This window comes from Diachasmimorpha longicaudata, chromosome 17, assembly GCF_034640455.1.
Source record: "Diachasmimorpha longicaudata isolate KC_UGA_2023 chromosome 17, iyDiaLong2, whole genome shotgun sequence".
Taxonomy (NCBI): Eukaryota; Metazoa; Arthropoda; class Insecta; order Hymenoptera; family Braconidae; genus Diachasmimorpha; species Diachasmimorpha longicaudata.
In genome coordinates this window covers 2,099,989-2,112,074 of record NC_087241.1, presented here as the reverse complement: position 1 = coordinate 2,112,074, position 12,086 = coordinate 2,099,989, and the positions used below count along the sequence as shown (strand labels likewise).

Genomic DNA, 12,086 nt, shown 5'->3' with positions numbered 1-12,086 from the left:
ATACACATGCTGTATACGCAGCGCATGACAAAATAATTTTAAATCCTAAACCTCGACGGCTGCTTTCGGCGAACGTGATTTTTTGCTGACATAAATTGCAAATAACTAACGCCGAAATTGCCGAAAACACAGACACAAATTCATTTATGCGATAACAACGAGGAAGATAAACTATAACGTCGCCCGTAGTCGCAGATGCCAATTTCTGCTCACTGCGGCTCGACGCTTGCTCACTATTTCGTCTGTATCTCCGGAAATAATCCGAATTTTGTTCTGAAATTTTGGAGACATATTCTTGGATAGTTTGGGAAGTGATTTACGCAAAAAAAATCGATTTTTTGAAGCCTCTAAAGAAGGCTCCTTCCTTAAGGCTTTGTGATCAGTTTTTAGCCCTATTGAATAAAAATAAAGTTAAAATTAAAACCACTGAATTTTATATTCATCGATATACCCCATATCCAATACTTTTCCTCCGCAAGGGCCAATCGAAAGCAAAATTGTCAAGTCATCATCTGATTGGCCAAATGTCTTTCATCTATGTTCTCACAGCAAAACTTCTTTCCGTTGAACTCATGACTCCAAAACCGGGAATTTTCCATTATTTTTGACCAACGGAACGAACCTCTAATTTCCATATCACTTGAATAGCTATTGACTTTGTAGAGAAACAAACGAAATTAAACATTCATACTGCAGAGTTAGTCTAATAAAGTTCTGCGAATCAGTCACCTCCGCCAGTTTTCCTCATTTTGTTCCACTTTTTCCTCATCACCTATATCACCCCACGATGGTGTATAAAAGCCGAACGTTGGGTTATTCCATTCCAGTATCACAAATAACTTCACTTGTGGCCTTTCGCATGATACAGTCCTCTCTATCGGCGAATATGAAGAAGATTTTCCTCCTTCTTTGTTTCGTCTCTCTGAGCGTTGTTTACGCTAGTGGAGACGATAAAGATGAGACGGTTGAGGTGGAGTTGTCATTGGGTAAAATCAAAGGTTCGATCATCAACTCGAGATTGAAGAGGAAAATATATTCGTTCCGTGGGGTGCGGTTTGCGGAGCCGCCGACCGGTGAATTACGATTCCAAGTGAGTTTTTTCTTTTGTTATTGTTCAAAGAGGTCAAGTCTACATGATTTATTGACAGGATGATTTGACGCATTCTGGTTGTTTAAATGTTATGAGGTTGAGATACTGTATATTTTATGCTGTCTTTGAAATGAATTTGTTGTTAGTTGGTATTTTGAGTGGCTGTAATTCTTTCAACGAAGTGAGTGTTATCTTCAGATGAATAGAATTCGATAATGAGGTGATTAAACTACACGGAAATAAATTTTTAATAGTTTATGAAATGATCCTACAGTAAGCATTGCTATGACGCATCGCACTACACGACGAGAAATATTCCGTAAAAATTACGAAAATTGTAGTTCGTTCATTGATTAAGGAATCGCCTGGGAAATTTTACGGGACATTTTACGTTTCTGGAAATTTCCGTAATTTTTACGGAAATGTCCGTAATTCTTATGGAAATTTTACGGAAATTCCCGTAATTTCTGTAAAAATTTCCGTAATTTTACGAAATTTTTATGGAAATTTCCGGAAAAACAGGACTTTTAACAGAATTTTCTTGAAATTTCCGTAAAAATTACGGAGTTTCCGTAAAATTTCCGGAATTTTTACGGAAATTTCAGGAAAATTCTGTGACAGTTCCGTAAAATTTCCGACAATGGCATTTCGCTTCCAAATTACGGAAAAGATACGTAATTTTTCTTGAATATTTCCCTCCGTGTAGAAGACCATACGCCATTTATTTGAAAATTCCATATGTAACATATAAAAATTAAAAAATGCTACAATTGAAATGGGGAGGCGAGTTTGTAATCGATGAAGACAAGTACTTTTAACAATACTATTATGTAGCATAACAAAGTCACCATTGGATAAGCGCGAATTTATTTTTGAGCAGAGCAATTTTTTGAAATCAGTTATGCAAAATTAAAGAAATAGTATTTTGTACATGGTGAAGAATTTAATTTTGCTATGATACCAAGTTGAAAAACGAATCGAGTATTTCCAAACTTTATTGATGTTCTGATACTAATTTAAGTTATTCACAAAATTAAAATTTGCTAGGATAAAAAGAACACTTTGAAAAACACAATAAACTTGACAGAAGACAATTTTGGGGAGTCTTTAAATTGGAGTATGATCCGCCACTGCAATGCCAACATAGCAGTTTTTTCTGGAAATTAGTTTCCCCGCACGTCAGGTGGAAAAACATGACTTTCTGTCCTTGGCGCATAATGTAATATTGAATTGGGTTTAAATGTTAACAATTTTATTGGGTCTTTTTCTCTCCAAATGAAGACATGAGTGACTTTTTATCCATATGTGGGATTAATTGTGTTATTAATTTATTAAAATCTGCAAAAATTAATAGAATTTCAAATTTTAGGAATATTATGCACAATAAAATAAACCAGAACTAGTCTCATCTTGTCTGAGGGTTCAAAATACTTATTTTGATTGCATGAATCACTAACAATAATGAGCAGACTTTTCTATTAATTTTTTCCCGTATAGACAGATCAATTGACATTTGTTTTTATCACGCGAAAAAAACTTCACAACTGCTTGACATTAAGATTCAATTTTCTTTCTTCGATTTAGTTATCGTCATTTAACTCATAAGCAATTAGCTTATTAGCTTATCAAGACACGCCTGAGCGATTCTGCCGTAATTCCCAAAAATGCGAAAAATGATATGATTATTCCGAGAAAACTCGTCGTAATGCGATAACACCGTGTGACGTCTGAAATTAATGTAGAGACCAGACGACCTCAGAATTATATTCTACGATGAATCACTGAAGAGAAGGAACACGGTCATAATATTATTTTTCCTGAATCGCTCCTATTATCCAATTTCAGCCACCGGTTTGTGTGAAACCTTGGAACCAAACATTCGATGCGTCGAAAGAAGGTCCAGGATGTCCGCAACCAGGTTTAGACTTGCAATCGGAAGATTGTTTGCGGCTCAACGTCTACACAACGAAGGTAATTAATAATTTATAAAATCGATTTGAATCATTTTACCGCTTCACTGCTGATTTCAGTTCCCGTCGAAAAATGAACCAGTGAAGAGACCTGTTATTGTCTTTTTCCACCCTGGTGGCTTCTACAGTTGGTCTGGACAGACTTACTACGCTGGTCCGCATTATATCATGGACCAAGATATCGTCTTAGTGACTGTCAACTACCGGCTGGCCTCCCTAGGTAAGAGGATTCTCTAACGATTGACCCTGAGATGACGTTGACTCCACATGATATGAACCGGAATAATTCTGTTCATCAATATTAACGTTCGATTCTCCGCTGGGTTAAATCGGATTTTTATTTCTATTTAATTAAAATCCTCTTCAAATTTGGTTTTCTTAAAAAAAATCGCCTTAATCGAGCCTGGAATTTTTTTTTGGAAAAAAAAATTTGAAGATTCACCGAATTAGAGAGAAGGAATTGCCGCTTTAACCCACCCGGGAATCGAACCCAAGTTTCCTGGTATTGCACCGGACATTCTTACCGACTGAGCGAGCAGATACCACAAAAACTCACTCTCAAATTCAACACAAAAACTGCCTCTAGGGAGCAAATACTCAGGGCAACTAAACCATTAAAAATGGCACCTCGCTGAGTTCTGAATTCCATAAATATTTTTGATTATTTTTCCCACCCAAATTTCAGCCAATAGAATTGCACCATTTGTTGATATTTTGTATAGCCTACCTCGAATATCAGCGATTATTTTTCCCATCCAAATCTTGGCCAATAGGATTGCACCATTCGACGTTATTTTATATAATCAACACGGTATTTCAGCGGAAATTCTTGGAAATTTCACTGGAAATTTTGCATGTTGATATATATAAAAAAAAAACAAATGTTGAAGTAACCCTCAATTGTATCTGACAGATTAAATGGCAATTCGTTGAAAATTATGTCTCATGGTGCAATTCTATCGGCCAAGATTTGGATGCAAAAAATAATCCCCCGAATACCACTCGAACTTCGAAATTATCTGATATTTCCCTCAAGGTTCCCTGCAAACAAATAAGCTCGTCAAGTTTTCCAGAAAAATCACTCGCGCTTCGCGCTCGTGATTTTTAAACTGGAAAACTTGACACGTTCATTTGTTTGCAACGAACCTATCGGGAAATATCCGATAATTTCGGAGCTCTTGTGGTATTACATGCGATAATTTTTTGAATATTTTGGTAAACAAACGACACTTAACCAAATAAACCTCTTTTCATGTCATGGCACAATTCTCTTGGCCGAAATTTGGATAGGAAAAATAATCCCCTGAATACCACTCGAGCTTCAAAATTATAGAATATTTCCCTCTAGGTTCCCTGCATACAAATGAAGTCGTCAAGTTTTTCAGGAAAAATCACTCGTGCTTCGCACTCGTGATTTTTTAGCCTGAAAAACTTGACTCCTTCATTTGTTTGCAACGAATCTATCGGGAAATATTCGATAATTTTGAACCACTTGTGGTATTATATGTGACAATAATAACCCATTTTTTGTGAATTTGGAAAATGAATCATTGCTATCTTGACGAAAAGTCCTCTAACATGCCGGCAGTGTTGGAATATGAGGAATGTTGGATTATGGTATTAAATAAGCGAACACTTTTAATAATTTTTAGAAACGATGTTAATAACTCAAGGACTCTAAGACTTGCTCAGACAGAAAGCACTTGACACAACAAATATCTACAAGAGACTGACGAGACATTACAAGTTAGACTCAGTTGCCCTAAAGGGGATAACATAATTTCCACCGTCTGGAATATTTCCTTTTCCTATTTATTACTCCTTCTGGTCAACAGACGTAGTTGGAAATATCCAGATGTAATAAAAACCAAAGAAGAAACTGGGGACATTTCCATTGGTTGTAAAATCAAGACTATAAACCATCATCACTTAAACGAAAATAATAAAACTTTGGAAGAGTGAATTTTGTACCCGGGGAAATCCTCAAAAACCAACGAGGAACCAAATAATTGAGAACACACTGTTAATGATCACAACACTAAACTTTAATATATTATTCAGTCTCTAATAGTCAAGAGGACATTGTACACGCTATGAAATCTTAGGAGAGACTGAACACCAAATTGCTAGTCAGGCCACGATTCACCTCTACTTAGAGAAGGCAATAAATTTCACACCCCCTGAAACTTCACTGAGAAATTCCATCTTGACCATGTCTGGTCACCACATGATTTTGGAGAAACCCCTTTGGAAAAGTTCAGTAATAAAAGTCTCAAGGAAAAGGTTCTGACAACAATTAACTTGTAAAATATTTTCTCTAATCTTAAATATAAAAACCTTTGGAACGAGTGAATTTTGTCTTCGGGGAAAACCCCACAATTCAACAGGCAGATCTGGATCTTTCCAAGACCGAAAAAATCCTCTAGGAGTTTCAAAAATTTTTCTGAAAACTATAGCCCGAGGGGTTGTTTTCATGTACCGATTGGACTGTCAGTTCTAATTTCCCTTTTTAAAAAAATTATTATTTGTTTAGGATTTTTGAGTACTGGAGATGCATTGGCACCTGGCAACAATGGCCTGAAGGATCAAGTGGTGGCACTCCGTTGGATCCAGACGCACATTGCGAAATTCGGAGGTGATCCAGATTCTGTTACAATAGCCGGATGCAGCGCAGGTTCGTGGAGTAATTCAGTACATCTTGTCTCACCAATGAGCAGAGGCTTGTTTCACCGTGTAATTGGTGTAAGTGGAGCTGCTACATTCCAAAGTCTATTGCCCCATCATCTGAAGGACCTGGCGAAGAGACAAGCGGAAATCCTCGGATGTCCCAGTGATACCACCGAAAAAATACTCACTTGTTTGAAGACTAAGTCCGCGGAAGAATTGGGAAATTCACTTCCTCAATTTGCGGTAAGGATTTCTTCTGTATTTCCTGATCCTTACACTACTATCCTAGGAAAACCTGTTACTGTTAGTGAAATATTGAACCTTTGATGGGGAAGCTCAAACGAAGCGTCATTAGTTATTATAAAAGAAAAGTGCATATTGAAGAAACCGAGAGGAAGATCAGTACACACCAACCAAATATGTTTACTTGGAACAGTCTGTCCTGGCTGAACCAACAATTTGTTTTTATTGTGATTGATTTTCAGGAGTGGCAGGGAGATCCAGTTTTACAGTGGAGACCCGTCATCGAACCGGAGGTGCCTGGGGTGGAAAGATTTCTTTCTGCTCAACCATCCGATCTCATCAGACAAGGAAAACTCTATCATGTACCTGTGATGACAGGCATCACTAAAGATGAATTTGGTGGAGTCCTTACCAGTAAGTTAATAATAACAATAAAAATTGATAAGTCCGGGGGAATTTAGCGAATCACTAATATAGGGTTACTTTTTAAAAAGATAAGGACAGGTTATTTTTTAGGAAAAAGGATACAATTGATATTAACACTTTGTCTTCACTATTTTTAACACACTTAACCACACTCTTAAATGCAGAAGTAAAACGTCTAAGTCCTAACTGTCTAACCACGCATTTATCGTCTATCGTTTCTCAAAACCAACTCTGACCCTGTCTCTCTTCTCAATCCTGGATTGGGCCTTAATCACGTCACGTGGTACTAGCATCCCTGGACCTCGCTGGCTGCAAGTATTTCCGCCTGTCATATCTGTGGGCCTCATAAACCCACGAAATATCACCCTCTAAGTGCTTCTATCGTAAAGGCTTGCATTCCTGTACCAATCTATGTCTATTTGCGAGGTTTCGCTACAAGTAACACCTACGCTACGACTACAATATAATCTTATAACCCTAGTACTATCCTATTCTAAAAAGGAGAGCCACATATCGTATCGAAAATCTCGAATCGAATCGAAATCTCGCAAAGATGTAGCCAGTATCCTATTGGTCGTTTACATTTTAGGCGCTAATTTTAAAACATAATGTAAAGATCGTTATGATTCACCGTGAGAGAGAGATTCAAGTGTTGATCACTCACTCGCTATGATTCAAGTGTTGATGTCAAATGCTTTCGGACGAATCAAAGGTGAAGCAAATTGATTTATATGACAGAAACAAAACTCATCCTTCATTTTCCGCGCGCTGCAGCACGCGTTCGGTCTCGTCTTAATAAAACACGGAGGACATCTGTCTATGATATTCAACAGATTATCATTCTTACACTGGGGATTTCCCCATAATTATTCCCGATACTACACTCGTTGGGGTTATTTTATGAAAAAAATTGATAAAATATATTGCTATGCAATTTGCGAATTAATGAACTGTAGTAATTAGTTCGTGTTCTTTCTATTTCAGAGTTTCGTAATTGAATTTATTTTATTGCATTTCTTTTTCTTTATTTCTGTTTTAAAATTTCATGATTGTTTTTTAAAGAAGTAAAAAAATGCGATATAATAAATCAAAAAAGTAATTCTTCAAACACTCCGGAAAATTAAAAAAGTAATATATTTCTCTATTATTGAATCACGTTTTTCGTTACCGATTTATTTCGTCCAGCTTGGACTTAGACTTTCATTAGAATATAATGAAAACTTTACTTAGAATTAACTATATTCTAAAATTCTTATTTGACTCATTTTTGTATACATGAAATAATTCAAATACTATTTTTTTAACCAAAATATATTTTAATTACAACGTTGTATTTGGAGCTCTTATTTGAAAATTGACAGAATTGTCAGCACAAATTGAATGTAAATCATGAAACATGTAGAATTAATTACATTTTCTTCAACATTATTATAATTATAGTTCCCATCAGAGAGGCCCAGAACGGTAATAACGCGATATTCGATGATATAAATGCCAATTACACGAGAATCTTTCCAATAAGTTTCTTCTACGAACGGGGAACCGAGAGATCAGTCGCCATCACCGAGAGTCTGAGGAAGTTCTACCTCCAGGAAAAACCCGTTGGCGTCAATAACTACCAAGGACTGGCCGATGTAAGTTCTATATAAACAACGATACGAGTCACTAATCGAATATGGCCGATTTCAGGGAGACAATCGATTATGTCGTAGCCATAATCGATCATTTGACAATCGATAATCGATCAGTGAAGAAACAAAGGCAAACCCGGCATCATCGCCGCGGCCACGGTGGCACTAGTATTAGTAAACTCGAGATATCGCATGGAGAGAAAATGTTTAATAAAAATGGCGTCAAAGTTGCGTAATTGACGAATAGGAATAAAGATCCGATGACGATTACGGAAGGTCCAGTAAAAAATGCCGGATCTTTGCTCTCACATCTCTAATGGATCGATATCAGAGTCGAGTTGAGCACTTAATCGAGTTCTAGTCGATGGCGGTCGATTGCTTGATTTCGGATGAAATAACCATCAATTAATAAACAATTAATGATCGATGAATGATCGACTCGCAATCGATTCATGATCGACTCGCAATCGGTTAATGATCGACTAGCAATCGATTAATGATCGACTCGCAATCGATTAATAATCGACTCGCAATCGGTTAATGATCGACTCGCAATCGATTAGTGATCAACTCGCAATCGATTAACGATCGACTTGCAATCGATTAATGATCGATTCGCAATCGATTAATGATCGACTCGCAATCGATTAGTGATCAACTCGCTATCGGTTAATGATCGACTTGCAATCGATGAATGATCGACTCGCAATCGATTAATGATCGACTCGCAATCGATTAATAATGGACTAGCAATCGATTAATGATCGACTCGCAATCGATCAACGATCGACTCGCAATCGATTAATTAATTATCAACTAGCAATCGATTAATCAAATTATCGACTAAGACTGGATTGATGCCCGACTAGAAATCAATTAATAATCGACCAGCAATCAACCCATGAACAACAATCAATCGACGAACCATCTATCCAGTGATCAACCAACGAACAACCGATCGTCGACCGCACGCAAAAGTCGATTTCCTTTCGAGTCCAAATTTACTAACCACACCAAATGAAGTTTAGACAAAAATTAGACCTCCAGAGGCGACACGTAGAACGGAAGTTAGTTTTATCACAAAACTTCGTCGCCGAAGTCTGATTTATCCGACAAACCTAAGAGAGCTCTAATTTTTATTCAAAATTTCCTTTCGTGCGTCGACTGACCCATCGGGGATAGGAATTACGGAACTTTTACGTAATTTACATTAAACTATTTCTCTTCGTGCGTTATAATAAATAAATAACATCACTGAATTCTTTGTTATCTCCAGCTTTACGCAGATGCTCTAGTGGGATTCCCCAATCATCGCTTCGTGAATCTCATGGGGGCACATTCAAGAGCACCAGTTTGGTATTGGAAATTCTCTTATCAGGGACGGTTTACTACTGCAAGATGGCCGGATGGTAAACCATACGGTGAGCACAATAATAAAATGATACGACTCCACAAAAAAATAGCCCATGACGAAAAAAGACCCACAAAATCTACTCCAGAACAAAATCCCACATGAAAAACTAGGTCAAGAAAAAGTAATCCATGGAAAGAGTAGTTAATTAACAAATTCTGAGTTTTATTCAACGTCCGTGAACAATTACTGTGCCAGTCACTAAAATCGAGATGCAATGGAATGTTGTTTACTCATACATAAAAAGTCCTGTCAATACCATAAATTTTGTAATAATTTTTGTTATTAATGATCTGTGGCTTCATACAATTTACTAGACATCACTATAAAATTTCAAGTTCTATCATTTTTTATTTGAGGGTAAATGAAAAATTGATACAAATTTGTAAAAAATTCCTATCTATGTCAGTTTATTTTATTCTGCATTCTTTCATTTTTTATTGTACCACACAGTAATTTTTCAGTCACTCGGCTTTTTCTGGGGTGATGTACTACGACGCCGCTGGCGTCACTCAAACCCCCAAGACTGAGCCGTCACTTTACTCCATCCTCTTTGGGTCACCAGATGTATTTTGAAGAAAAGTACAGTGGATAATCTCCATGAGGACTTCCCTTCAATTATTCTTTTGGATGAGGGCCTCATGAAAATAAACTAATAAATAATTTCTTCATTCGAAAATGTACTAGATAACAGAGTGAATTTTGTCATCGGGAAATCCCCTAAATGCAACATTGTCATAGGCACTTATTATCAAAAGCAAACTTTCACCAAATGTCATCCAATCAACTGTCAAGTTTGTCGTACATCTACGATTCAGTCACTAGAATCATTAATTACCAGGATTATCTCCAGATTGACCCCACAATAAATGAAAAGATTTTTTCGCACCGTATCTTCTTTCGGGATGTTATTGTTAAGGATAATTTTCAACTGGTACTATTTTATATGGATTCCGCTTGATTAAAAAATTTACTCATAATTTAATTGACTTTCCAGGTGTTGTACATCAAGACGACCTGATGTATCTCTTCTACCAGAGCAAAGTCTTTCCATACTTCGAAGACAACGCACCAGAGAATGTGATGGTGGAAAAGATGACCGCGATATGGGCACACTTTGCTAAAACCGGTGAACCAATACCAAAAGATAATCCCCTATTCAAAGATGTTCATTGGACGAAATTCACGCCGGAGAATCAGGCTTACTTGGATATCGATAATAAACTCGAGATGAAAAGTGGACTTTATATCGATAGGATGAGAGAGTGGGAAAAACTGTTTCCCTTGAGGCCATTGCCCTAGTCAGTTGGCGTATGATCCAAACTGACTAGGTCGCCATGAAAAACTTGGTTGTCCAACTATTTGTCCAATCAATTATTTGTATTAATCAGTTATCAGAGACTAATAAAGGATTACGATGGAATTCCCCTCCAAATTCGATGAAACTTAAATATGTCATATGGGACCCAAAACAAGTTTGAAATTTTACGGTTCACGACAAATATATTTTATTCACAATAAATTTGTAATTTTGATGGAAGAAAAACAAAGCAGGTATTTTGTTCCGTATTAAAAACATATGCTTGGAATTGCGGGGAGTCGAGAGTCTCAGGCGCGAAACTTTTTAAGGGGTTACTCTCATGTGAACGCATACATTTTACCACTTTTTAGGATTTTTTTTTTATGCGACAACAAAATTCAATCATTTTAATTTTTTAATATATTTTTATTTGTATTTTGAAATGTACAAAAAAATTTTTTTTTCATTTTTTACATTTTTAACATGTATTTTTTTAAAGTCAAAGTAGGCCCTAACAAAAAAGGAAGTTCACTGGTCATGGTGATAGCGGCTGTTCATGTTGTCTGAGATAAAAAAATCGAATGGATTATTATTCAGTAGATCTGCGGCTATCGTCCCTAATATAATCAACTAATATATAATATATTTATCGTCCCTAATATATTTATCAACAAGACGGGAAGTTTATATAGCGTTCCACATTTCTTGTGATCTCAAAGGAGTCGTTGGAGAGGATTTGGATGAGGTAGGAAGAGGAACAGGATAATTCTCCATATAATTTTTGCAAGAAAAATATAATCCAAATATAATCAATTTCATAAAAAAAAAAAAAATATCGAACTAAAAAAAAAACATCACGAAAATCTTGTTCTTTTTCGTTAAAAATCGTTTAAAAAAAATATGAAAATATTTTCGAAAATAAACAATTCTACTCCAACTACAATACTCCAGTCCGCAGTTGTAACTGGGTCGCCCTATACATTCGCTCTTCACCTGGAAAACCTTTTCAACAATAAAAATTATAAATCAGAATGGAAATTTTTAAATCTAAAATTACTGCAGAACCCCGATCATTTCCAACTATTATAATATAATAAGTACAATATAACGGAATCGACTGTCATGGACACCCGGAATTCCTCATAATTAATCACTTATATATTATCTTTTAATTAATAATGAATGCCTTGTAAATTGAAATTTATACTGTCACGTACCACATTAATGGCTCTAATGACAAAAATATAGTCTAATGTTCTGATGAATAAAAAATAGATTGAAAAAGGGCAAAGTGAATCCATTAATTTAATCATAAATCGATTTCTTGATGACTTGTCGAAATATTAAA

At 36.1% G+C, this 12,086-nt stretch overlaps 1 protein-coding gene across 1 annotated transcript; it reads left to right on the top strand.

Annotated features, from left to right (window-relative positions):
- The first annotated feature begins 823 nt into the window (after positions 1–823).
- LOC135170630 (esterase E4-like) lies at positions 824–11,770 on the top strand. The gene is made up of 8 exons (XM_064136626.1): positions 824–1,090; positions 2,936–3,061; positions 3,121–3,280; positions 5,594–5,970; positions 6,213–6,384; positions 7,837–8,030; positions 9,304–9,448; positions 10,436–11,770. Exons 1-8 carry the CDS (start codon positions 860–862, stop codon positions 10,738–10,740), a joined length of 1,710 nt encoding a protein of 569 aa, XP_063992696.1. The 5' UTR covers positions 824–859; the 3' UTR covers positions 10,741–11,770.
- Positions 11,771–12,086: the final 316 nt, after the last annotated feature.

Coding starts and splice junctions, on each gene's coding strand:
- LOC135170630 (XM_064136626.1), top strand. CDS start 860: ATGATACAGTCCTCTCTATCGGCGAATATGAAGAAGATTTTCCTCCTT. Junction 3,062..3,120: donor TCAACGTCTACACAACGAAG/GTAATTAATAAT, acceptor TGCTGATTTCAG/TTCCCGTCGAAAAATGAACC. Junction 5,971..6,212: donor ATTCACTTCCTCAATTTGCG/GTAAGGATTTCT, acceptor ATTGATTTTCAG/GAGTGGCAGGGAGATCCAGT.